General features: G+C 36.9%; 1 protein-coding gene across 1 annotated transcript; it reads right to left on the reverse strand.

Moving 5' to 3' along the window:
• Positions 1-1,076: 1,076 nt before the first annotated feature.
• LOC149228149 (cytochrome c oxidase subunit 5C-like) lies at positions 1,077-20,511 on the reverse strand. The gene is made up of 2 exons (XM_089378059.1): positions 20,329-20,511; positions 1,077-1,405 (listed from the first exon to the last, which is right to left on the reverse strand). Exons 1-2 carry the CDS (start codon positions 20,423-20,425, stop codon positions 1,299-1,301), a joined length of 204 nt encoding a protein of 67 aa, XP_089234185.1. The 5' UTR covers positions 20,426-20,511; the 3' UTR covers positions 1,077-1,298.
• Between the last annotated feature and the right edge of the window lie 4,603 nt (positions 20,512-25,114).

A 25,114-nucleotide genomic window follows, 5' to 3' on the forward strand; every position in this document is an offset into this window, starting at 1 on the left:
AAATCCAGTTAAATGTTCATTGATTAATTTCATTTCATCTCAAAAGGCAATTTGCATGAATCCAACGAAAATGTCATGGCACTGTTAAAATATTTATTTTCAAATTGATTGCACAATATTTTTCGAAGTAACAGATACCGGTTTCGAAAGCGGGATTGACAAAAGACCAAGCTCTGACTTCCGAAAAGATAAGAAGGTATTGATATTTCCCCTTTCGTGTTTTCGGGTAATGTATATATATAAGAATAACACACTTCCGAACAGATAAGAAAGTGTTGTTATTTTCCCTTTCATGTTTAGCGTAATAGTATGTATAAGAATAAAGAATAACACACGAGAAGTATAATAGAATTTGCCCTCTTCAATCTTTTGGTAAAAAATAAAATGCAGCTATGACAATCTACCATCCAAAATACAATCAGAAATACTAGGAAGCTTTGTATTAGAAAGTACTTAAATACTCAGATATCAAAGAGTGAAAAGAGATTCAATAATCACAATAATATTTAGAGGACAAATATCACTCATTTATAACCATCACCAAACAATAAGACTAACATTATTTAAATATAAATAACAAACCAGAATATTAATAAAAATCGCTGGCATGCAAACATATAGACAGCAATTCATGAAAACCTTGTCAACGTCAATTCCAACTTTCTCGCTAAAATTAAGACCTGAGGATGTCAATAATTGTCGGAACATTCAGATATATCTACTCAACACGCTCGTGTGTTATGCTTGAAAGTATGGCCTTTAAGCACATATTTCTGTTTTGCTCATCCCAAACTCTAATATTGGGGCAGCTAAAAGCACGAAAGGGCATCTCCTACACAAGTTCTCTTAGAAATATGTTTTTTCTGAGAATCTGGCATGTTAATACCTGATGATAGACGTTGTAAATTACCCTCACAGATCAGACATTTCGACACCTAAAAGTCACGAGATTTTTAATCCATGAAATAATTGGCCCATTACACTAAGCTACATCAGCAGCTAATATCAACGAAACATGAGAATATTTTATCGACATGCCATTTAAAAACTGGATCAGATGAACACCTAAGAAGCTCTGACACAGAATCAAAGAAACTTTTATTTTCCACTCTTATTCCATTTAGAAACAACTTGAAGAAAAAATCCTGGAACTTCCAAAATTTCTTCAATGAAATCAATAACTATGGCAATTTTTTAATGATACCATCTATTGAGAATTTACTGCATCCCGCCATTGGCTAGGTGAAAATTTGGTATCTTTAGAATGTAATTCAAAATATGCAGACAAAATAATGAATTTACTCTTCAGGAACCACAACTGAGATCTCCCCTCTCTCCAGCAAGTCATAGAACTCCCTGGTCTTTCGTTGTTCACTCCAGTGATGCATTTTCCATAGACCGCCAGCTGCACATTGAGATATCATTGACAAAACTTAGCACTTATTGTAATGACCCGCCTATAAATAAAATACGAGTATTAGCTTACATACGAGACCTCCATACAATAGCTACGTATGCATGGACCCGCATGTATCGCACTATATGTAAGCTAGTTACTACAGGAGGAGATATAAATTAAGGTAATAAATTAATACCACACCAGAGTATCATATATATGATAACTCCTTAAAACCAGCAGCAAATATTAATTTTAAAATACAGATTAAAATTTACAATTTAAAATTAAGAAAATAATAAAATAATAATATAAATTAATTAAAAAGTATAAATTTAATTAGTTCATTAAATATAAAATATAATAAATAAACCTTATTAAATAAAACTATGTAGTCAAGCCCATGGGGCTTTGGATTGACGGTGAATGGGTGCGCTGTTAAGGCACTCCTTGCGATAGGTCACCAGTTCAAATCCCCCATGGGTACTTAGGTTAGTCTTGACTAGAAAAAAAAAACTATGTATTCAAATAAAGATCAACAAAATCAAATGAGATTTGATTTCATAAAGTACACATAACCAAATTTTTGACACGGGGATGAGGAGAAAGCGGTGGATGAGGAGATAAAAGAAAGGGGGAAAAACCAGTTTGGGGGGGGCAGCAGAGTGGAGAATAATTTTGGATACGAGTCTTGATTATATTGAAGTTTTTGGGCACGGGGGAATCAGACTGCTTCAAATGGAAAGCTTTCTAAGGCTAAGTACATAGGTTGTACTTAGTTCAGCAGGGAGGTTTTGGCCATTTAAGTAACGCAGACGGACAGGAATTGCAGCAAAACAGAGCGGACAGATTGTCAGCAACGCAGACAGGTTAGTATTCATTAGATTAATTATTTAAATTCTGTAAAATTTTGTATATAAGATTTCATGTTCTGTTATTATAAAATATGCGGATGAATGGGTCCTTACACTTATCTTATTGTATCTGCAACCATATTATGGTGTACCCAAATGTAGTAGAATGTAACTTCAGGAACGGATGTTTCTAACACGGGAGATATTTAAGAAACTAAACAAACTCACAATAACCCTTACAAATAGTCTAATGATTCTAACAGTACTCTGCAATCTATATGTATATAAGACTTAATATTTCTTATGGAATAAAAACAACATGCTTTGTCAACTCATGACTACTAATAAATATCAATGCATAATATTTTTAAGTTTGCACGGGTGGAAAGGGTTTTTTAACTAACACACGCGTCCAAAAAATTTAAGAGTCAAAAACTCGTATAACTAGCATGACATTGAGAAAAGGTTGGCATCATTACTTTAAACTTGAGCCTGTAAACTCTCTTAACAGCAAAACTCGTAATACTTGTAATCAAAATGATTCTGCAGCTATCAAATATTTTGCGCTGTCCAACCCCCACCCCCCCCAACACACACACAAAAATATGTTGCGCTATGTCCCCCCCCCCCATGATTCTGCAGCTATCAAATATTTTGCGCTATGTTTGCCCCCCCCCCCCCCCCATTTCCTGGGCAGAAATATTTCAAAATGGAAACTAACACCCAAAACATTGCCTAAAAGAGCTCTCAGGATGTTACATGCCCATGCTATTTCCCAGAAATAGCCTGGAAATCAGCAATTTGCAGCCTGAAATGGTTACATGAGATTGTGGGTATCAAAGAGACTCACAGATGAGAAATAGAGTACAAAATCCCCAAATAATGAGAGAGACACAGAGAGAGCGCATCAAACAAACCTAATATTTATGTATCAATTATAAATATAACATATATAATATATAATATTTCTATAATTTCACATATCATCAGGCCGTGGTTTAGTGGTTGGAACAGGGCAATCCAATGTAAATACTAAATAGCCCAGGTTCAAGTCTCAGCGGGTGTAGAGTTTGTGTGTGTGAGGGAAGATGTTTGGCGTCCTGGAACTGGTTCCCTCCATCATCAAAGGGACTTACATTGCACATATATAATTCAAAATAATAAAATTTAGATTTTAAAATAACAAAGTGGAACAAGAATAATAAAAATTAATCTAGAAAACACAACCGTTGTTAACAAATTGTCAACAAATGTGTAGATGTTCCCTCCATCATCAAAGGGACTTACATTGCACATATATAATTCAAAATAATAAAATTTAGATTTTAAAATAATAAATTGGAACAATAATAATAAACATTAATCTAGAAAACACAACTGATGTTAGCAAATTGTCAACAAATGTGGAGATGAGCATGAGAAACTAACATTTTAAAACTACAAAAGAAAAAAGTACAATATATATATATATATATTATCAATCCAAAAATATTGAAATAAAATATATTATCATATAATATGACAATATTATAATGACAAATAACCAAACTGAACAATTTTTTTTGTTTTAATGGAAAGTTAATTCCTAAAGTTGCCCCCCCACAGAGGATGCACTAACGCAGACCCTCCCCTCCCGCTTTGATATCATGATTGCTCATCAAAATAGATGCTGCAGCATGCAAGGCATTTGAATCTGGCAAATGGCTGGTTTGGGGTCACCTTCAAGGCTCGCCTAGATACGGAATCCAGGCCCTGGCATCCAGGCAGGTACCATGCTGCACAAGTCAAATTCAGTCATAACCTGAACACTTCAGTTCAAATTTCCTGGCAAATGGCAACCATTGGAGTCCTTTGCTGCGGAATTGATGGCACGCTGCACCATCAAAGCATCATCACCAAGCAATGCACTGCATTTCCATTTAATGACTTGTGTGCACATACTACTAGCAATGTGAGAGTTGGAAAAATTGGTAATGGAAAAACTGAGCAACCAAAGGTGACCCTGTACCTACATCAGGAACACGCAGAGCTATCTGAGAGTTGTTTCCCTTCTTGCTGGTGAATTATGTTCGGTGCATTCAATTGTTCTGGTTGCAGACCTATAATAGGCTACTTAGCGTTCCGGGCAAGCATTCTCTCATTCCAATTTTGCTTCCTTCGCATCAACTTGTATTTGGTTGGGCCATTCTGTGACTTCTCTGGTCTATGGATCTGTATTTCTCTACCAAATACTCCAATTTAGTTGGCTTCCTAGCTATACTCTGTTCTATGTAAATCTCCCCTCACAGCTCACTCCCAGCCCTCTTAACTGCCCTCCCCACAAAAATTCTCATCGGCCTTTGCTCTCGCATCAATTCCCTACAGCCTTTGCTTTCGCATCAATTCCCAATTTCTCCAGCTCTCGCGTCAATTCCTCACCTACTAGCCTCTCTACCACTTCTCTGTCTCCACTTCTCCTTCTGAACTCTCCAAATTCCCAGATTGTCATCTCTCTCATCCCCAATCCTTCCCCTTGCAATCATGAACCACAAGAATTCCCTGTATCACTATGACTCGTGGTCAATCTGCAGTTTCTCTCAGAGGAAAGGGCAGAGGTCATCCCTCTGTCTCCTCTCCGACCTCCAGCTAGATGGCATCAACCTCTCAACTGTGAGCCCAGGCACAGGCAAGGGAATCAATGGCTCGTTACAAGCAGTACATCCCTGAGCTTGTCTTCCAAGAAATAGAAAGAATTGAAGTTGTTGTGCACCAGGAACATAGTTGTACTCCTGCCCACCATGTTCAAGCTGGAACCAGGGACTGGATTCCTAATCTAGGTACCACCAGGCAATCAATGTTTACTGGCATACAAAAATTCTTCTGGGGCGCATCCTCACAACAACAACAGTGCTCAGCAGGAGAATGCTCACAAGTTGGCAGACTTGGAAGAGAAGTTGGATGGTATGGATCGCAAAATCAACATCCTCCTTAGCAGGTGCAACAATCACCCCTTCCCTGGGAGTGAGGCTGTTCCCCAGCAGACCCCCAAGTCAGACAACTCAGGACAGTAGCTGCTATGCAACTTTAATTTTCAGTTTTCAGTTCTTGTCAGTCTATGTATTGATTCAGTCCGTCTATATATGGCTAATTTTGTTTAACAGATGCTATAGTCAGGAGAGGTATACATAACCTCCAGACTTTGAAGCTAAATCTCTGGTTTGGTTTCCCACTGGGCAAAAACCAGAGACAGACAACCACTGATCATGTAAATTTTTGCCATCGTAACAAAGTGCCTTACTTAAAATTAACAAAAAAAACTAAAGTTGGAATACAAGAATAAAACTAAGTTAAACAGATAAAAAGAAAAAAAATACATAGAATGAAATTCGGAGGAAAAACAAATTATGGTACGATGTACAACAATATGGAACACAAACTGAATTAAAATCATGTGCAGTAGTCACAAAGAGTAACCAATAAGAGAGAAATAAAAAGTCAAAAATAAAGGGAGTAGAAGGGTAGAAAAACAAATGGACGGAAAGGCTTAATCAGGAGAAACAAAGAGTAACCAATAAGAGAGAAAATTAAAGTACAAAAATAAAGAGAGTAGAAGGGAAGAAAAATAAATGGACCAAAAGACTTAATCGGGAGACGAAGGAAAGGTCAACAAAAGCAGGGAAAGCCTTGAGCAACATGATGATTGCTATGATTGGTTGAGTTTAGCGATCTTCCTGGATAACTAAGTCGATCTCGCTACTATTGTATCTTGGGCTCCCGTAACAAGGAATTGATCCAAGAGGTGGACTCCTCAAGGATCCTAACCACATGTAATCCTCCCGACTACAGTGCTATATCGCCCCATTTCCCTCCTGGATATGTGTGGGCACTCATGCCAAACTCATCTTCGTCATTTTTTGTTGGAGCAACCTTAGGGTCATGTTTCTCATCCTTATCCTTTTGCTTCAAAGGGCACTGGGATGCAAAGTGACCCACCTCGCCACATCTGAAACATTTCACCTTCGAAATGTCCTCCTTCTGCTTTTGCTTCTGTTGTCGCTTTGATGCTAGAGCTTCCTTCTACTCCTCCTCCTTGGTCTTTGTACCACTCCCACTGTTGTCATTGAGGTTGACCTTAACCAGAACCCTCCTTAATTCTTCCTGTTGAAGAGTTGCCCACATCTCCTCCCATGAAGGTAGCCTTTCCCTGCCCAATATACTTTGGACGAAGACTTGCCATTTATCTGAGACTCCATTCAGAGTCGTCCTTACCATCGCGGTAGACTAAGGAGTAGACCCCACTGCAGCAAGCTAGTCTTTGGTGTCCTGAAAACATTGAAGATAGGAGTTAACCCCTTCTCCCTTTTGCATCAACGTCCACTGCAACTTTTGTTCTAAGTACATCTTCCGATGTTCGGAAGAACCTTCATACAGTGAAGACAAAAGCTTCCCACATTTCTCAAGTTGTATCTTTGCCCTGCAAGTGTGCGACCACATGATCTCGAACTCCATCGAGTATGAACCTCTTTGCCTTTCCTTGCTCGGCCTTGTACTTTTTCTTTTGATCGTTGTCTGCGGGAACAGCCACAACACTTTTGATGTAAGCTTCAAGATTGTACTCCTCCAGAACAGCTAAGATTTTGGTCTTTCATATGACATAGTTCGAAGCTCCATCCAACCTGTCTTGATCTCTAAGCCCATGTGATGCCATCCAAACCAAACTGTCGAATTGACTCCTCTAGTCACTGCGCAGCACTGGTCTGCTGCTTGACAAGAGAAAAATTTGAACTTTTGGCAAGAAAAGTCCTCTGAGGAGAAAATTCCCCTTCTATGTGTCTTCGTTCTTTTCCGACGGATTTCTGCCTCGACAGAAACTGCGCCATTCAAGCATTGTGTTGAGGCTCTACGTCACTCCCTCTGCCTCTGCAACCTCACGAACTAGAAATCGTACCTCTTTATCGGCTCTGTCAGAGAGAGATTTCTTTGGAATCTCTGCTTTCCTGGCAAGGACTGTGTAATCCCTTCAAGGGAATTCGAATTGCTACCAAATGCAACTATTGGCCTCTCTGCTCAACGCTGGATCTACTCTTCATGTTTCAAAATCAATGCTCTGATACCATGTGAAAATTCCTACACTCAAGGAACCCCTACTGCAGCAAAACTAAATTTACTTCTCCTACTTTATCTTAATATACATTATCAAGTTATTTTCTGAATACTGAAGTAAATTACTTCTGCACCCTACACTACTTTAAATTTGATTACATGAAACAAGAAACTGAGAAAAGAACAAGATATATAGGACATCGTTATTTTGGACAAAATAGTCCCCGGAAAAACCCAATGCGGGAAAATTGGTGCAGTAGCTCTAAGGGTTTTCTATTATTAACCAGTAATTCTGAATACAATGCGGGAAGTCCTCCTGGCAATCCAATTACAAAGAAATATATTGGTGAAAAACTGAGTGAGAGATTACCTCACTTCATCCAGCAGATTCTAGTTGATCCAGCAGCAAAACTAGCTAACCCCTGCTATCTCTGCGCTGGCCCTGTGTCAGCCTTACAGGCTCTACGTCAACCCTGCGTTGTCTCTTCTGCCCTCTGCGTCAACCTTCCGAGCTGTTCCGGTAGTTTCCCAGCAGTTACAGATCTCTACGTGGAGGGTAGTCTCACTTTCGCGCTGGCCATTTTGGTTATGCGTCAAGACTGCATGGGCCCAAACTGGCCCAGCGTCAGTCCTTCTAGCTGTTGTGCTACCTCCACTAGTGTCTCTCCACCTCTCTATCCAATATTGCGGAACTATCCCTACCCCTCTACTGCAAAATGATCACTCAATTCGAATTCTCAACTTCCTAGCCCCAAAAATCGAACTCCAAATCAATTCGTTCTCTCCATGTGTTTCTAAATGAACCCCAAGCCTCCTTATACTTTTCTCGTTGAGATTTCAACGACCAAGATTAAGTCTCTAATCAACGGCTAAGATTAAAACTTGACTTGATGTACTTTCTAGAACATTCTCACTCATATTTTGATTAATACCCATTAATACTTTAATTTTCCGAAGTTTAGACTTAGGAACCCCATTAAAAATATTAATTATTTTAATAAAATACAATCTGGGTGGAATTTCACCAAACAATTTATGGGTTCTTTACAACTCATGTGCTAGAGCACATCCGATGCTACCAAAAACTAACACCCTACAACAAACAGATCCCTACAATTGGTGCACCCATTACAAATCCCCAAAGCTCATAAGAGTTTTTCAATTTTCCCAAGCCTTATGATGGGAAACCAAGGACAACAATTTATCCTTCACAAAATTATTTAAGTTCTAGTATTGGAGTTAGTTGAGTTAGACTCTTCCCCACGGCTACAAGTATGCCTAGGGTGCCTATAATTGTAATCCATCTTCATTGATAGACACACACTTCGTTTTATTCTACCAAAAAATCTAAGTTGAGCTAAAATTCTTCATGTTTATAATATATATGTAATCATCACCAATCACAAGTCATTTATTTAAACCAACTAATACCAAATTTGCTTCCTGCTACATTGTCCTTTGGCAACAATGTGAAGTGAAAGTAGCTTTACGTGTCACTGTTGTTGGCAACATCTAAACAAAATGGAGGGAATCTTTATAAGACACTACCATTGATCATTTTTATATGTGTTGAAGTTGTAACTGATTTCATAGAATCAACATGTGATATGATACATCATGCAAATATAGATAGCCCGTGGTGAGATATATGAAGGCATTGACTTTGTCATCAAATTAAAACCATCATTAATAAAAGAGATCCCAACTCAAATTCTCAATTAGGAAATGTATATTGTACAATGGAACAAGATGAATACAACACTTCAATATGGCATCTTATAACTTGTATCCAAATGGTAGGATACCGAAAAACAAGGATGAGGCCTCCTCTCACTAACAGAGACATCACGAAGCGATTGATGACTTTTAATCTAGGTTGTCATTGATGTCAATATAGCAGTATTTATTGTAAAGATTATATTAATAAAAGAATTTATTCCTATTGTTAATTTTGTGTTCTAAATATAAATAATTTAACTGGTAAAAAAAACAATTGAAAAGAAATACCGATTCACCCCCCCTCTCAGTATTTCCAACAATTGGTATCAAAGTTGGGTTCTTCATATCAGCCTAACAGCTAAAAGAAGGATTCTTAGTCACAATGAGAAATCAAGAGTGTCTGGAAGACCTCCTCTGTTCGATGGCACAAATTTTGGTTTTTGGAAAAAAAGAATGTCCTACTACTTAATGTCCCTTGGACCTCAACATGACAAATCTGAGATAGGTTTTAAAGGAGAATCATCAAGTACTAAGAATAATGTGAAAAGCTATGCCGACATACTTTCCATCAACCCAAAAGAAGAAAGATTATTTCATCAAAGGCCCATCTCAAATCCAAAGAATGAAGAGAGAGTAACTCCAAGGAAGAATGTTGATTCAAATCATGGCTATTACAACAAGTACACCAAAGAAAAATGATGTTGCTCTCCTATCTATGATAGAACCAGAAACATTTACTCAAGCAAGTAGGGATCCTCATTGTATAAAAGCCATGGAAGAAGAAATGTCTCAAATAAAGAAGAATGAGACGTGGGAGCTAGTACCTCGTCCAAAGGATAAAAATATAATTAGAACCAAGTGAGTGTTCAAAAACAAAATGAATGAAGATGGACAAATCATCAGAAATAAGGCAAGGCTTGTTTGTAAAGGTTATTCACAAATTGAAAGAATTGGCTTTGAAGAAACCTTTGCACTAGTAACTCGTGTGGAAGCTATAAGGATGTTCTTGGCATTTTCTTGCTCAAAAGGATTTAAAATCTATCAAATGGACGTAAAATCAGCATTTCTGAATGGGGAACTCAAGGAAGAAGTCTACATGGAGCAACCAGAAGGGTTTAATCTAGCAGAAGGAAAAGACTTTGTTTGTAAGTTGAAAAAGGCATTATATAGGTTGAAACAAGCTCCTAAAGCTTGGTACGCAAAATTGGATCATTATCTACAACAACAAGGCTTCAAGAAGGGGGTGGCAGGAAGTAATCTCTACATAAAGATGGATGAAGGGTAAGTTACTAGTCACTCTTGTCTATGTTGATGATCTGATTTTTGCTAGTAATAATGATGAAATGAGCCATGAGTTTGCTCAAAATATGTCAAAAGAGTTCGAGATGTCGATGATAGAAGAGTTATCTTACTTCCTTGGACTACAAGTATCTCAAACCACGATAGGCATGTTCATATCTCAAGCAAAATATCTTAAAGACATGCTTAAAAGATATGGAATGGAAGACTGTGAACCCATGAGCACACCTATGACCACAGATTGCAAATTAAGCAAAGATGATGACTCTCCTCGGATAGATGCAACTCATTACAGGTCAATAATTGGAGCCCTCCTATACTTAACTACTACAAGACCTGACATTACGCAAGCAGTAGGAATGGTGGGAAGATTTCAATCAGCTCCTAAACAATCCCATTTGTTGGTTGTAAAAAGAATTCTCAGATACTTGAATGGAACTCCTGATTTTGGTCTTTGGTACCCTAAGAGCTCAACTCTTTCTGTGACTGCATACACCGATGCTGATTGGGTCGGAAGTGTCGATGATCGAAAACGTACTAGTGGAAATGCATTCTTCCTGGGAGATTGTCTAGTATCTTAGCTCAGTAAAAAGCAAACATCCATATCACTATCTACAGTTGAAGCCGAGTATATAGCCGCTGCAGATTGTTGTACTCAAATATTACGGATGAAGGAAGCTCTGAAAATTGTCAACATAGGTACAAATCAACCAATCACCATCTATTGTGATAACACAAGTGCTATCAGTCTCAGCGAAAATCCAGTGATGCACTCAAAAACCAAACATATACCAATCAAGTATCATTTCCTTCGTAAAAGTACTAGTGGAAATGCATTCTTCCTGGGAGATTGTCTAGTATCTTGGCTCAGTAAAAAACAAACATCCATATCACTATTTACAATTGAACCCGAGTATATAGCTGCTGCAGATTGTTGTACTCAAATATTATGGATGAAGGAAGCTCTGAAAGATGTCAAAATAGGTACAAATCAGCCAATCACCATCTATTGTGATAACACAAGTGCTATAAGTCTCAGCAAAAATCCAATGATGCACTCAAAAACCAAACATATACCAATCAAGTATCATTTCCTTCGTGAACAAGTAGCTGAACAAAACATCATCTTGGAATATACCAATACTAAGGAGCAGATAGCTCATATTTTCACAAAACCTCTTCCTCAAGAAGCATTTAAACATCTTCGCCAAAAGATGGGGGTTATTTCTCTAGCATCACATTAAGTTGATTCATAAAGATGTTGCATGACAGGGGGAGTCCTTGTGCACTCCTTTACCATTGATGTCAAAGGGGGAGAGAAGAAGAATATTGCCATCAATGACAAAGGGGGAGATTGTTAATCTAGGTTGTCATTGATATCAATATAGCAATGTTTGTGATGGCAAATTCTTTGATACATGATTGCCCATTGATGCCCATTTCATAGTGATGAAAGTTTGATATATGATGATATGATGAGATGGAGGATCCAAGTGGATTATATATATATATATATATATATATATAAACAGAATAGAAGCAGTAGATGCGTGAAGCAACAGGAGCAAGAAGCCAAAGAGTAAGATGAAGAGTTTATCGAAAGCCATCAAAGAAGCAAGTCATCGAAGCAAGAGAAGTAGGTTATCGCATATGCACAAAGGTAAGTGTTATCGAAAGAACAAAGAGCAACAGTGATAACAGAGGAGTAAAGAAGAAAACTATCGGAAGAGCGGGGGTAGGAAAGTACGGACTTCCTTGATCGTGGCTGAAGTCCCGCACTCAATCCTAGACGTCGATCTCATAGTCAACCCTTAGACCACGATCAACTGCGAGGGTTAAGGCCGTTTTTTATCCATGTGCCAGTCGAAGTCCCGCAAATCGTCGATTCCGATAAGGCTGTGGACCTGACGGATTTATTAACAACTGTTTAATGTAATATCGCATCCGCAGTATTGCAAGTTTCAAAGGGATGTTAAAACCTCTGATTGCGATGGAGCTGTGGACCCGATGGATTCATTAAAAAATGTTCATTGAATATCGCATCCGCTCCATTGAAAGACAGAGCATGTGCACACTTGTAAAACCTCCAATTGTTTATGAAGTTGCGATTACAAGATTAAAGGAATGACTCTGATTCTCATGAAATTGCAATTGTGGGATTAGAGGTGATGATGTGGCATGTGGGACCTCCATGTGGAGAAGAAGGATAGTTCACAACTCGTGAACATGAATTAGCATAAGAAAGGAAGCCAAAGGTTGAGTGAACGGTAGAAAGAAAGTCGAAGGTCGAGTGAGCGCAGAGGAAGCCGAAGGGCCAGCGAAAGACGAAGGTAAAAACATTCTATTGATTGGGTTAATCTTTAAAAAGGCTCAGACCTGTGATAAATTGATTGATGGAAGAAGTACAAAACACAATTTTGAAGAACAGTTCTGTGAAAGGAAATAAAGTTTCATCTGTCATCGTTTGAAGGGAGCAGTAGACAGCACCAGCATTGAAGTGATTGTGAGTTTGTTTCTTGGAAGTACGATATCACGACAATAAGAAGCAGTCACTCCTGAAATAGTTACCGCAACAGTAAGAACAGAGGGTTGAAAAAAAAAAAACAAAGAATTGTTTTTATTGTGCAGACATTGAGGCTTAGCGCAACTTATCAAAGATATCTTGTTGAAAAACATCAACAAATATTGGAGACATAGTTGGAGATCATGATGGTTATTTGAAATCATCATAAGGTAACGTCGCAGACTCTGTGTGGGCAATATGAAGAATTGTGAAGACTCCTTCATATGAAGACAGGTTGTCATTGATGTAGCAGTGAAGTTGTAAATTGACAGAACACGGTGAAGAAGATTTTGAGAGCAGTGTAATACAATCAAAACATTTCTTGACAAAGCGAAACTATAGGGTCGGAGCCCTTGGGGTTGGTGCCTCAAAATTGGAAGGATTGGTGTCCTTGGAGTTGGTGCTCCCAAACACAAGGTTGGTGCCTTGAGAAGATAGGGTTGGAGCCCTAGAGGTTGGAGCCTCACAAAAGAACAAGTTGGTGCTTGGCAACAGATTGGAGCCTTATATATATTGTACCTGATTTATTGTAAAGATTAATAAAAGCATTTATTCCTATTGTTCATTTTGTGTTCTAAATATAAATAATTTAGCTGGTAAAAATAACAATTGAAAAGAAAAACTGATTCACCCCCCCTCTCAGTATTTCCAACAGACTGCAGTAAGAAATATTTTTAGTTGGAGCATCCAACAACCAAATCGAGTATGCCCAAAATTCACATAAAAGATGTGAGTTTGGAACAATTAAGACTTGTGATCAGTATCTTATGAAGATTTGATAGACTAGCGGACAATTCATGGTGGCCATGCTCCAAAGAGAGATATTTACTATATTGTTACTCGCATATGTAGTTAGCTATGTCACTAAGTTCAGGTTCAACATGATTAGGCTCGATTCAAATTTGAAATTTCTGATAAGGTTCAAATTAGGTTCACCATTAAGTTCACCATTATTGTATGCTACCTGTTACTTTCTAATAATGTTTAGATGAGTAAGAATCATGAACGAAGTAACAGGTATACGTAACAATTATACAACAAACTCAAGGCATACTAGCCTTGCTACTAGAAACATCAAGAGGTAGAAATCGAAGTGAACCTGAATGAACTTTTTGAGGTTCACCAAATTTCAAACCTCAAGGTTCAAATTCAGTGAATCCTATGACATTGGTTACTTGTCCTGTGCTAAGTTGCACTGAAATGGATGCGGAAACAAGGTTTGAAATAGATACAGTGAATTTTCAAAAAATCTGGATACGATACGGCAAGGAAACGACACGTATATATATATATAAGACAAAATAAAACTTTCATATTACCATTCATCTCTTAGAATCTAGATTCTATATTTAAAAATACATAATCATCATCATGAATTCCACAAACAAATCATCATCGCCAATTTAGCTTAAACATTATCATCATTAGAGATTATTATAACCTTCAACATATCATCAAGTTTCTGTTTCCAATTTCAATCATCAACATCATCACCAAAATTAATAATGCTAAATGCACACTACATAGTACAAATTACAAAATTGAACTATGACTAGCAGGGTCCACTATCATACGACATTATGGTATTCAATGTCCATTGTTCAAAAGTTTAAAACATCATCATAAATTACATTTACATATCATCAAATATGTTTTTATCGATGTAATTAAGATTCACATTGCTACCATGTCCACTTGAAGATGTAATTATTGGTGCCTCCTCATCAAACAAAATCATATGAGACATGGCATTCAACGTCATATCCAAGTCAGGAAACTCTGGAAACAGATCCAAAACCCTTAAAAATGCTCGAAACGTTTCAAAAATAGGACCCTGCATTTCCAAAAAAATAGAAAGACTTCAGAATTAGGAGCATGCGTCCCCAAAAGAAAATGAAACGTTTCCATGTCGTTTCCATGCCATATTGTACCCATTTCCGTTTCCGAAACACTGAACGGCATTTCTGGGGTTTGGTAGGGACGTTTCCAATAACTTAGGTCCCGTGAGAATAATTGGAGCACTAATGATTTTAGTCATTTAGAGAAGAAAAATCAATTGGGATCTAAGAAGGTTGAGAACCTTATTTAAATTCATAGTACCCTTCGACTTCTTGCTTGAAAAGACTTAAAGTATAAGGATGGTCTTTTCAATTAATGGGACAAATTCACAAATAATTGTGTTTGGGTGAGGAGATTAAAACAAATAAATATACTAGGTAGTGTATAGTTACAAACCTGAAAAATGAGCAAGAGCTTGATAGAAGTGAAGAGTATTGGATTGTATCTTGATCAAGGATCTAGAAAAAAACACGTGGAAGACTATAATATTGGCATTACCAATTTTGAGGAAATGCATCATGCCATTGAGTATGTTTTGCATGTAAAATCATTTTAACATCTTCATTTTGAGATTTAAGTCTAATATAAAATCTTCATGTGTGACTCTTATTATCTATGAGTAATGAATATGAAGTTGTTTATGAGTTATGATTCTTGAGACTTAGTATACTAGTAATCTTATTATTTTATGTTTTAAGTTTCAAATTTTATAGTTCTACATTTCCATAGTTTCTTATTTTTTTAAAATTTTTTACATGTTTCAAATAAATATGCGTGTGGCGCACTCTCCCCACCACCACACCCTACATGAGTATTGGACCCCATCTTAATCAAGGATTTAATGATGCAAATCATTCAAAAGACTAACATCGACATCTCATGTTTTGAGCAAATGCATTATGCCATTGGACATAATGAGTATGTACTATGATTTGAATCATTTAATTTTGAAATTTGAATCTTATCTAAAATAACTTGCAACTCTCATGATTCATGAGTATTGAATTTCAAGATGTTTGAGTTATGCTTCTCTAGTCTTAGTGATACCAATAATCTTATTATTTTATGTTTCATTTTTATATTTCTACAGTTCCATGAACCACACTAGTTGGTTCGAAACGCGTCGACAAATGATATTCTATGTGATTTACGTTGAAGAATCTCTCATAAAAAGTTCCATTCTTCTCATTTGTTAATATTTTAAATGTTTCAGAAAAATGTGTCACACCCTCGGCACCACTACAGACTACAATGAGTATTGGACCCCATCTTGATCAAGGATCCAAAAGATGCAAATCTTGTAGAAGACTCTTATATTAGCATTGCAAATTTTGAGTAAATGAATTATAACATTAAGCAAGATTTGCATGTACTATGATTTCAACATGATTCTATGTACTGATTTGAACATATTGATTTTGAAATTTGAGTCTAATATAAAATTTTGACTCATGACTCTTACGGTTTACCATTTAAGTATTTGATTTCAAACTAAGTTGCATGGTGTGAGGAAACGAAAAATGTGTATCTGAAAGGGAACATATATATAAACATACATATATACACATATACATAAATATGTGTATTTATTCATGAATCTGTATCTGTATTTTAAATTATAATGTTAGAACTTAAAACTTAAATGCTTTCTTTCAAAGTTCTGCCAAGCATGACTACTCACCACCTTCTCTTTTGAGCACTCAAGTGGAATCCTCTAAGTAGGAACCCCAACAATCAAAATGTGAAGCTGTGACTCTGCATGAATTTTTTATCAAGACTAATAGCCTCATCTCCTCCACATACCTTAGGGCCCTAAAAAATTAGATAAAGAGGATATGAATGTACATTGTAAACACTAGAGATCCTTTCTCAACTCTGCTAAAGAAGGTTGTCTCATGGAATATCCATTATTAATGTTGTTGACGTTCTTTTTCTACAAGGAGTTAAGCATTAAAATGCCATCTCCTTTTATTTCACAAACTGCCAAGGTTTTTGTTCTGTTGATTTAGAGCAGAGAGAGCACTATTACCAATATCACAAGAACTATGAATCCCAAAAGTAGAACTCAAGGAACCTTCAAAAAATTGCACAAGGCTTTTTGAAAAGTAGCTAAAACTTTGAACCTAAATTTCTAAACCACACTGTTGCTTTTTTACTACCCCTTTTAAAATAGGCCTCTTCCACCTCCTAAATAAGGGAGACTTTGATAATAAAAAAATCCATGTTTCTTCCAGAGATGTGGATTTACCATTTTACCCTGAAAAGGATTAAAATCCGTCAAGAGTTTTTGGAAATATTTGCTTACCCTTTAACCCAAAATGCACAGAATTTTGCACAGTGCATTCTTTTCAAACGTGCTTTTTACCATTTTATCAGAGTACAATAATTCTTAAAGAGTGTCTTTTTCAAAGGTACAATTACCATGTTACCTCAGAAAGTATAAAGTTTCTATAGTCTATTCTTCTGTTGATTTAGAGCAGAGAGAGCACTATTACCAATACCACAAGAACTATGAATCCCAAAAGTAGAACTCAAGGAACCTTCAAAAAATTGCACAAGGCTTTTTGAAAAGTAGCTAAAACTTTGAACCTAAATTTCTAAACCACACTGTTGCTTTTTTACTACCCTTTTTAAAATAGGCCTCTTCCACCTCCTAAATAAGGGAGACTTTGATAATAAAAAAATCCATGTTTCTTCCAGAGATGTGGATTTACCATTTTACCCTGAAAAGTATTAAAATCCGTAAAGAGTTTTTGGAAATATTTGCTTACCCTTTAACCCAAAATGCACAGAATTTTGCACAGTGCATTCTTTTCAAACGTGCTTTTTACCATTTTATCAGAGTACAACAATTCTTAAAGAGTGTCTTTTTCAAAGGTACAATTACCATGTTACCTCAGAAAGTATAAAGTTTCTATAGTCTATTCTTCTGAAGCATGTGCTTGATAAAGTGGGCAGCAAAAATTTTATCACCAGCTTTATCTCAGTCTTGGATACTAGGAGAGCTATAGGAATACAATGTTCTTGGTTTAGGGCTTCTCTCTTTGGTCATTGTCCATATTGTATTTGTGGATTCTGATAGCTTGATATTTTCTCGTTAGAGCTTCCTCTCTTCTCCTTCTCCTGCTCTTCCTGCTTTGTAGACTTCCTTAGACACTCCCAATATGCTCTCTCTTGTTTTTTCTTTCTTTTCTTTTCATTATATTGCTCTTGGAGATGTTTTAGTGCTCCCGATATTCAATTTAACTCAACTTATCTTTGAACATTTTACAGTCCCATTGTCCAAGTTTGGCCATTAGTAGGCATTAATATTTATATTTAAATTAAATAAAATACAGTTTGTATCCGAAGGAGATAAACCATACCCCCACATTAAACTTGTGAGTTATTATATGGTGCAGACAAGTGCCACCCATGCCTCATAATTCTATGTTTTTGTCTACACTCGGTAGTCTAACATACATGTAGATCTTGTTTGTAATTTCATTTTGAAGCATTTTAGCTAGGCATAACTTCTTTAATAAGATTGTTTTGAAGCAATATGACTAGACACAACTTCTTTAAGCTAACAATAGAATTAAAACTAAGAAGCATACACCATTTTCTTGCTAAAATATAACTTGGGTGGCCTTCGAGTTCAATACATCTACTTTGAACTTGGGTAGCCCTTAATCAACAGCCAAACCAAATTCAAACTTTAGATTCGGTCATCCTAACTGAAGATCTGCCTTTTCTAGGCATGGTTTGATCCGTAGACTTTTAAAGTGATGTGCCGCATGTATTGGATGTTATGTCATAGAACATCCTGTTTTATGCAGTAATACATCGAAGTTAGCTCTTATTGGATAAAGGTATGGATCAATGTTGCAAACATCAGCATTGGGATCAAATAGGCAAGGATCTGAAAACCAAAAAAAAACATAAAAATTGAGAAAATATCAGTAAAAATCGATTAAAATCGGCAAAATTAAGATGCCACCAAAATATCAGTAAAAATCGGGAAACATTCGCAAGGCCAAAAAATCGCAATTTTGCATTTCTTTTTGCGATAAAATAGGAATGTTTGCAACAATGGTATGGATTAGCGTTGTCTAGTGTCAACTTAGAAACACTGTATCAAAGATGATTGCTGTCATTCCCAAAGGTAAATTGTGACAGAGCCTCTAAATACTAAACATAGTGCTGCTGATGTCTCTGGTCTCTTCGTTCAAAGGGACAATACTTTTCATATAGCAAACATTGTGGCCACACTATACACCCTTTTCCTACTAAAACCTAACTTGAAATTCAACACATCAACTTTTGATCTGTGTGGCCCTCGATCATCAGCCAAACCAATTTCAAACTCTAGACTTGGCCATCCTAACTGAGGATCTAGCTTTTCTTAGGCATAGTTGGATCCATAGACTTTAAAGTAATATGCTGCATATATTGGATGGTATGTCAGGATATCCTGTTTTTGTGCCGTAATATATCGAATTTGGCAGATTGAATAGAGGTAAGGACTAGCAATGTCATGTGTCAGCTGAAAAACACTGTAAGAAAGATGCTTGTCGGCCATTCCCAAAGGTTAACTGTGACAAAGACTCTAAAGACTAAACGTAACATTGCCGATGTCTACGGTCTCTGCATCCAAAGGAAAAATACTTTTAATATAGCAAACATTGTGGCCACACTAAAACTTCATGATTGTGAAAAGAAATAACAAAACAGAAGTGAAACGAAGTTGAAAAACCCAAGTGGGTGGTTGTTTTTGCAAAATGTTGATAAAGCGGCTGCCAATATAACGCCCAATCTCTTCAGTTCAAGGATCAAATCTTATGCAAGAGATGCCTTGTGGAGACAATACAGTGCAGGATGGATCTAGGCTCCATAATATGCCCTTCTGGCCTAAACTGCATACCTTGCATAATAACTTGTAATCAGCTACCAGCGCAAAGAAGCCATTTATTAAACTAAAAAAAAATAACAGACACATTGTGGGATCTTTGACATAAGAGTTTCCAAAACCGGAAATACAGTCAGTGAATTGATCATTATCTATGAGGAAGAGGGCAGTTGCCATAGCAATTATTTTTCAACTGTAAAATTTTAAATTTTCCTGAGTTCAAAAATAACCCAATCCAGGTTAGATCAATCCAATCCGCGACCAGTCATTGTTTGAACTGTTGGGTTGTGTTGCAGCAGTAGATCGGTGGGAGTGTACCACCAGTAACCCACTTTCGGTTGTCAGGGCATTGGCTACGGCTCTGCCTTAGAATCCCCAAAGTCCAGGAGATTGACCCCACTCTACCCGAAATTTTGGCACAATTTTGGATTGCATGCAATTTCACATATATCACTGATTGTACAAAATCTAAAACTTTCTCTAATTTTAGGGTTTACTCGTAAATGAAAGCAAGAAACAAGTTTTGTCCCATATTCCGCATTTCAGAAATATCGATGAGACACAGTTGTTACTAGTGGCTACCGCATCTGAACATGTAACCATGTTTTCATAAAATAAACGTTAAGACGGCTCTTACGAGATTATTTTCAAGGAAATGAAAAGCAATTAGAGATTGATTTTTACTGACCGAAGAGGCCGAGGGTAAATCCATAACAAATCTCTTTCACCACGCTGGGCGAGGCCTTGGAAGCCATGGTCGCAGCCAAATTGTGAGCAGCAGGCATGTTTACCTTCCTTCGCTTTCCCTTCGTTTCTTTCTCCTCTTTCTCTAAATTGCTAATGAACACACATTACACAACTGCTGGGACTTCTTATAATAATAACATTAAAGCCGGGACTTCTTATAATAATAAGATTATTATTAAGGCTTTACATTATATCTTCATTAATTTAATCGATAATAAAATAACAAAACCAAAAAAAATGTAAGTAAAAATAGAAAAAAAAACGAAACCATTGGTTGGCTGAGCCAGAACAATAAGGAAATTTGATTTTGCAATTTAAAGAAAATCCGGAGAGTATAAGGTTGAATCCAATGAAAGCTCGAGTGAACTTGTTTTGATTTCTAAGCTATTAAATTAATATTATTAGTATTATATTTAATTTTAATTAATAATAAAAGAACAAATTCAGAAACAAAGTAAAGTAAAAGAGGAAAGTGGTGGATGAACAAAACCAAAAACAAAGTGAAAAAGGAAAGCACGAAGTCTAAAAAATGAGAAATTTTATTTTGCAATTTAAAGAAAATCTGGAGAGTACAATGTTGAATGGCATGACTGAATCTGTTTTGGTTTCTAAATTATTAATTTTATTATTATTATTATTAAAGTAAAATTTAAGTTGGAGATAATTTTAATATTGAATGTGTTGAGGGTTAAAATGTCTTGCTAAGAGTTAGGGGTTTTTTTGGTGCGAAGTTTGAATCAAACTCATATTGTTTGGGATAGGAGTCGCGTTCGGTATGTGGGTCTGGTTGCCACTATGTAAGTTTTACTCCTGGTTATCAAATGTGGAGATGTTAGAGTGAGAACAAAAGTGAATTGCCCCGAAAATGGGAATGAAATCAGCCCGTAATTGATAACCTGCAGAATGAAATACAAGAATGTAACAACAAAACCATAAGAAGAAGCATGTCTAAAGAAGGGTTAGCGAGCTAATACCATCTTAGACATGCATGAAAAGGAAAGCGCCAAAGTTAATTGTGAATTAGTCCAAAATAGGTTACCATCATAGCGTGGAATAAGAAAGCAAAAGATTCAAAGCAGACGTGCAGACCATAAGCCACGAATTAGTTCGTTAAGATATACCCAACATGTAAGCACACATGCACACATAATGGAAATACTGGATAGCGATTACAACCACCATGAAAGTGCACGAGAATCAATTCCAAAATTGAAGAACTTCTTATTATTCATGTTGCAAATTCAAGTACATGTCCACCAGGTCCATCAAAGCCCAATAGTGGAACATAGGTTGCTCATACCATCTTCAATACACAAACCCTAGCCTCACCAAAGCTCGTCCTATTATCTGCCAAGAGCAGAGTGCTTCTAGCTCCTTAAGCACAAAACAACTATCTAAATCCTAGCCTAGCTCATGTGCTAAAAGTCCCCTCTAAATGAGGCATGACGATATATTTATACAAATGGGGAGGTGGCTTTTCACCTTCCCCGTGACCTTTCATATTATTTGTAGTCGCAGTCGCACTTTGTAGTCACAGTAACCTTTTGTAGTCGTAATTGCATTTTCTAGTGGCAATCGCCCTTTGTAGTCACACTTGCAACTTCTAGTGGAAGTCACCCTTTGTAGTCGCAATCGCAATTTCTAGTGACAGTCACCCTTTGCAGTCGCAATTCGCAGTGGCAGTCGCCCTTTGTAGTCGTGGTTACAATTTCTAGTGACAATCACCCTTTGTACTCGCGGTCGCAATTTCTAGTGACAGTTACCCTTTGTACTCACATCACAATTTCTAGCAGAAGTCACGATGGAGAATTTTGACTAGATTAAGTCGCATGTGATGAGGGGAATGACTAGTCACGAGTGACAAATCTGGAGGATAGTTAGTAAGGCACTAAAGATGCAATTTGTGACTTGAGTTGTCTCTCTAGCCTTTAGTCACAAGTTGCAAATCTATGTCGCAAGTCGCAATTCTAAGTCACAAGTCGCATTTTCAAGTTGTAGGCTTACTACATGTTAGAAGTGCAATTTGCGACCCAGTCATCATAATTTAAGGCTTTAATATAAGTCAAATTTTTTAGCTCTATTCTCACTATGGACTATAGATGTGATTTGTGACTTCAAAGGTGGAGGTTTCCTATACTAGTTGTGAATTTAGCCGCTAGTGACACTATGGGTTAAGGATGCGACTTGTGACTTACAAAGGGACGAAGGCTATGCTAGTCGCATTTCTTAATCACAATGGATCTAAGCATTAAGAAGAGCGTCAATTTGTGATTGGTGAAAGGGGGCCTCTCTATAGGTCGCTAATCGTAGGTTTAGGTTTCCATGTTAGGATGGTGCAATTGAGTTTATAGAAAAAGGGGGGTTTCTCTATTATGAACCATAAGGTTGAATGGAATGAATGAGCTTTGGAATCGCTAATGAAATGGATTGATATGGCTCTATAATGGTCTATCCAAAAGACCCACATGATTCCCTTTAAACGCATTCACATAGCTTTAAGCCAAAACTCATGAATCAGTTAAGGAAATACATTTCTTGGTCATTCGATATAGAAATCATAGAATATCCAAATGAAATTCAGTTGAGGGAAAATGGGTAAATTCTAGGTAGAAACTTTGGAAAAGGAATAGAGAGTGGAGGCTTCAGAAAATAGATGTTGGGCCTGAAAATTGATAAAATATTTAGACACTTTTTCAATAGCATGTTTTAGATAGGGTGTGTATCAAGGTTAAGCGTGGAGAGGACGAAGATGAACAACGTATTGGGAGATATAAGTACTCGTGAGGAGGGTAGCATAATCGATTAGAATTCAAGCAAATGGTACAAAAGGTGGTAATGGCGTGTGAGGGAGTCGCAGTTTAAAAGTGCGACTTGGCTTTGTCGCATGCAATGAGGAGAGGCCTGGTTGCAAATTGCACTTTTAGAAGGCAGTCACATGTCATTGTGAACTAGAAATATAATTTTTGACTTAAGAGGATGAGTTTCCCAAGGTAAGTCACAATTCACACTTCAAGAGGCTAGGGAGAATAACACTACAAGTTGCAATTGTGACTATGGCGAAAAATACAAGTTTTTCAAGGCTTAAGACAAAGCCCATTGTCGCCTATAAAATCAAGTGCGAACAAAGCTCGGCTTATCCCTGCGACAATATGTCAAATTTATACCACATATGAACCTTGATGCAACTTATAACCCTATTGTCATGATAGTATTTGCTCCTTTTAGGAGTTGCTCCTGATGGTGATAATCCTTATGATCTGGTTGCAACCTTGTCCAAACCGTAGGCATACAAAAAGCACGCATAAGCATAGTTTTGATATATTTTTAGAAGGATAATTCTTATAACTTACATAAGCATAATGGAGACACAACCTCGAAAGATCCTTTGCAAGATTGATAGACTTCAAGTGTTGTAAACCCTAATAATGGTGATGAAGCAAGACAGGAAAGTATAGGCAATGTGCCTCGCAAACATACAAGCAATTATAGCTCAATGATAACTAGATTATTGAAGAGTTTTGATCGTTACAATCAACGAGGGTATCTGTTAAGACCTTGAAAAGCACAGTGGGGCCCAAAATTTAGATATACAAGCTAAAAATTTTGGGTTGTGTTGTAGTAGCTACAATAATTGGCGAACCATTGGTAGAATCGAGCATCTCTACATATGTCCTTTTAATAAATTGAGTCTTATTAATAATGCAAGGAAGTATTGAATTATATATTGTGGGTACCACTTGGGTTACTTAACCTTTTACAGATGCGCCCTTCATCTGTCTCCTTAGTTAGGTCCTGTTAATCTTTAAAATAAGAGCTCACACATGTAAGTCTTTGACGATGATGCAGAGAACATGACGGAGGATTTATTATATTCAGAATTTTAAAGTGATTTTCTAGTGTTGCTCCATTGATAGTAGGGATGTTCAGTACCCTGACGGAGTCACTCAATAAATCACAAGCATTTCTTCACTGCCAGCAAGCATGTTCGATACCCCAGCAAAGTTGCTTGCATCACCTCTCTATGCAGGAAGATTTTCTCACTCCTTTACCCTTTATTTGATTGATTTGCTTATGCATGTACATTGGCATCAGTTACTAGGCATCTCTTGTACCAGGGTGGATGAGGGATCCTGACTTATTTTTACTGGCAAGAGAAGTTGTTTCTTGTTTAAAGAAACTAAAAGATTTTCTGACTTAGGTATGCTCTCATGCCATGCTTCCACATCTCATCTATGACTGACAAGTGGACAATAAAACACACAATGAAACATCATGACCATACCAGAAACAAAGTTCAGGTTATAGATATAGGCCTCATCAACATATTAGAGTTCCCCACAGATACTAATTCATATTTTCCTTGCCAAGAAAGCTAACTCGTGTAAATGATATCAAGAATGAAGTTTCAATACAAGGGCCACAAGAGGTTGCTTCTTGGTGTGACCATCACAGACACAAACAATCATGGGTTGAAAATTCAGCACTAGGGCAAGGTAATCAGAGAAACTCTTATAGGGTTTATTCATGTACAGGCTTGCAAAGAACATGCAGAGAAGAGGACTTATATGCAAACTAAAAGGAGAAGTGCCATGCATTATAAGAAACAACTAAATGCAAATGAAGTGATGTTGGAAGATGAATGCTAAATGTAGAATACATGCATAACACAATGAAGAAAACAAAGCTATCTACAATGAAAAGAAAAATCAATGTTGGAAGACTAGCAA

The sequence above is a fragment of the Pinus tabuliformis genome, chromosome J (assembly GCF_031772625.1).
Source record: "Pinus tabuliformis cultivar Carrire ecotype Pingquan chromosome J, CPIR1, whole genome shotgun sequence".
In the NCBI taxonomy this organism is placed as follows: Eukaryota; Viridiplantae; Streptophyta; class Pinopsida; order Pinales; family Pinaceae; genus Pinus; species Pinus tabuliformis.

Coding starts and splice junctions, on each gene's coding strand:
- LOC149228149 (XM_089378059.1), bottom strand. CDS start 20,425: ATGCCTGCTGCTCACAATTTGGCTGCGACCATGGCTTCCAAGGCCTCG. Junction 1,406..20,328: donor ATTTACCCTCGGCCTCTTCG/GTCAGTAAAAAT, acceptor CTCAATGTGCAG/CTGGCGGTCTATGGAAAATG.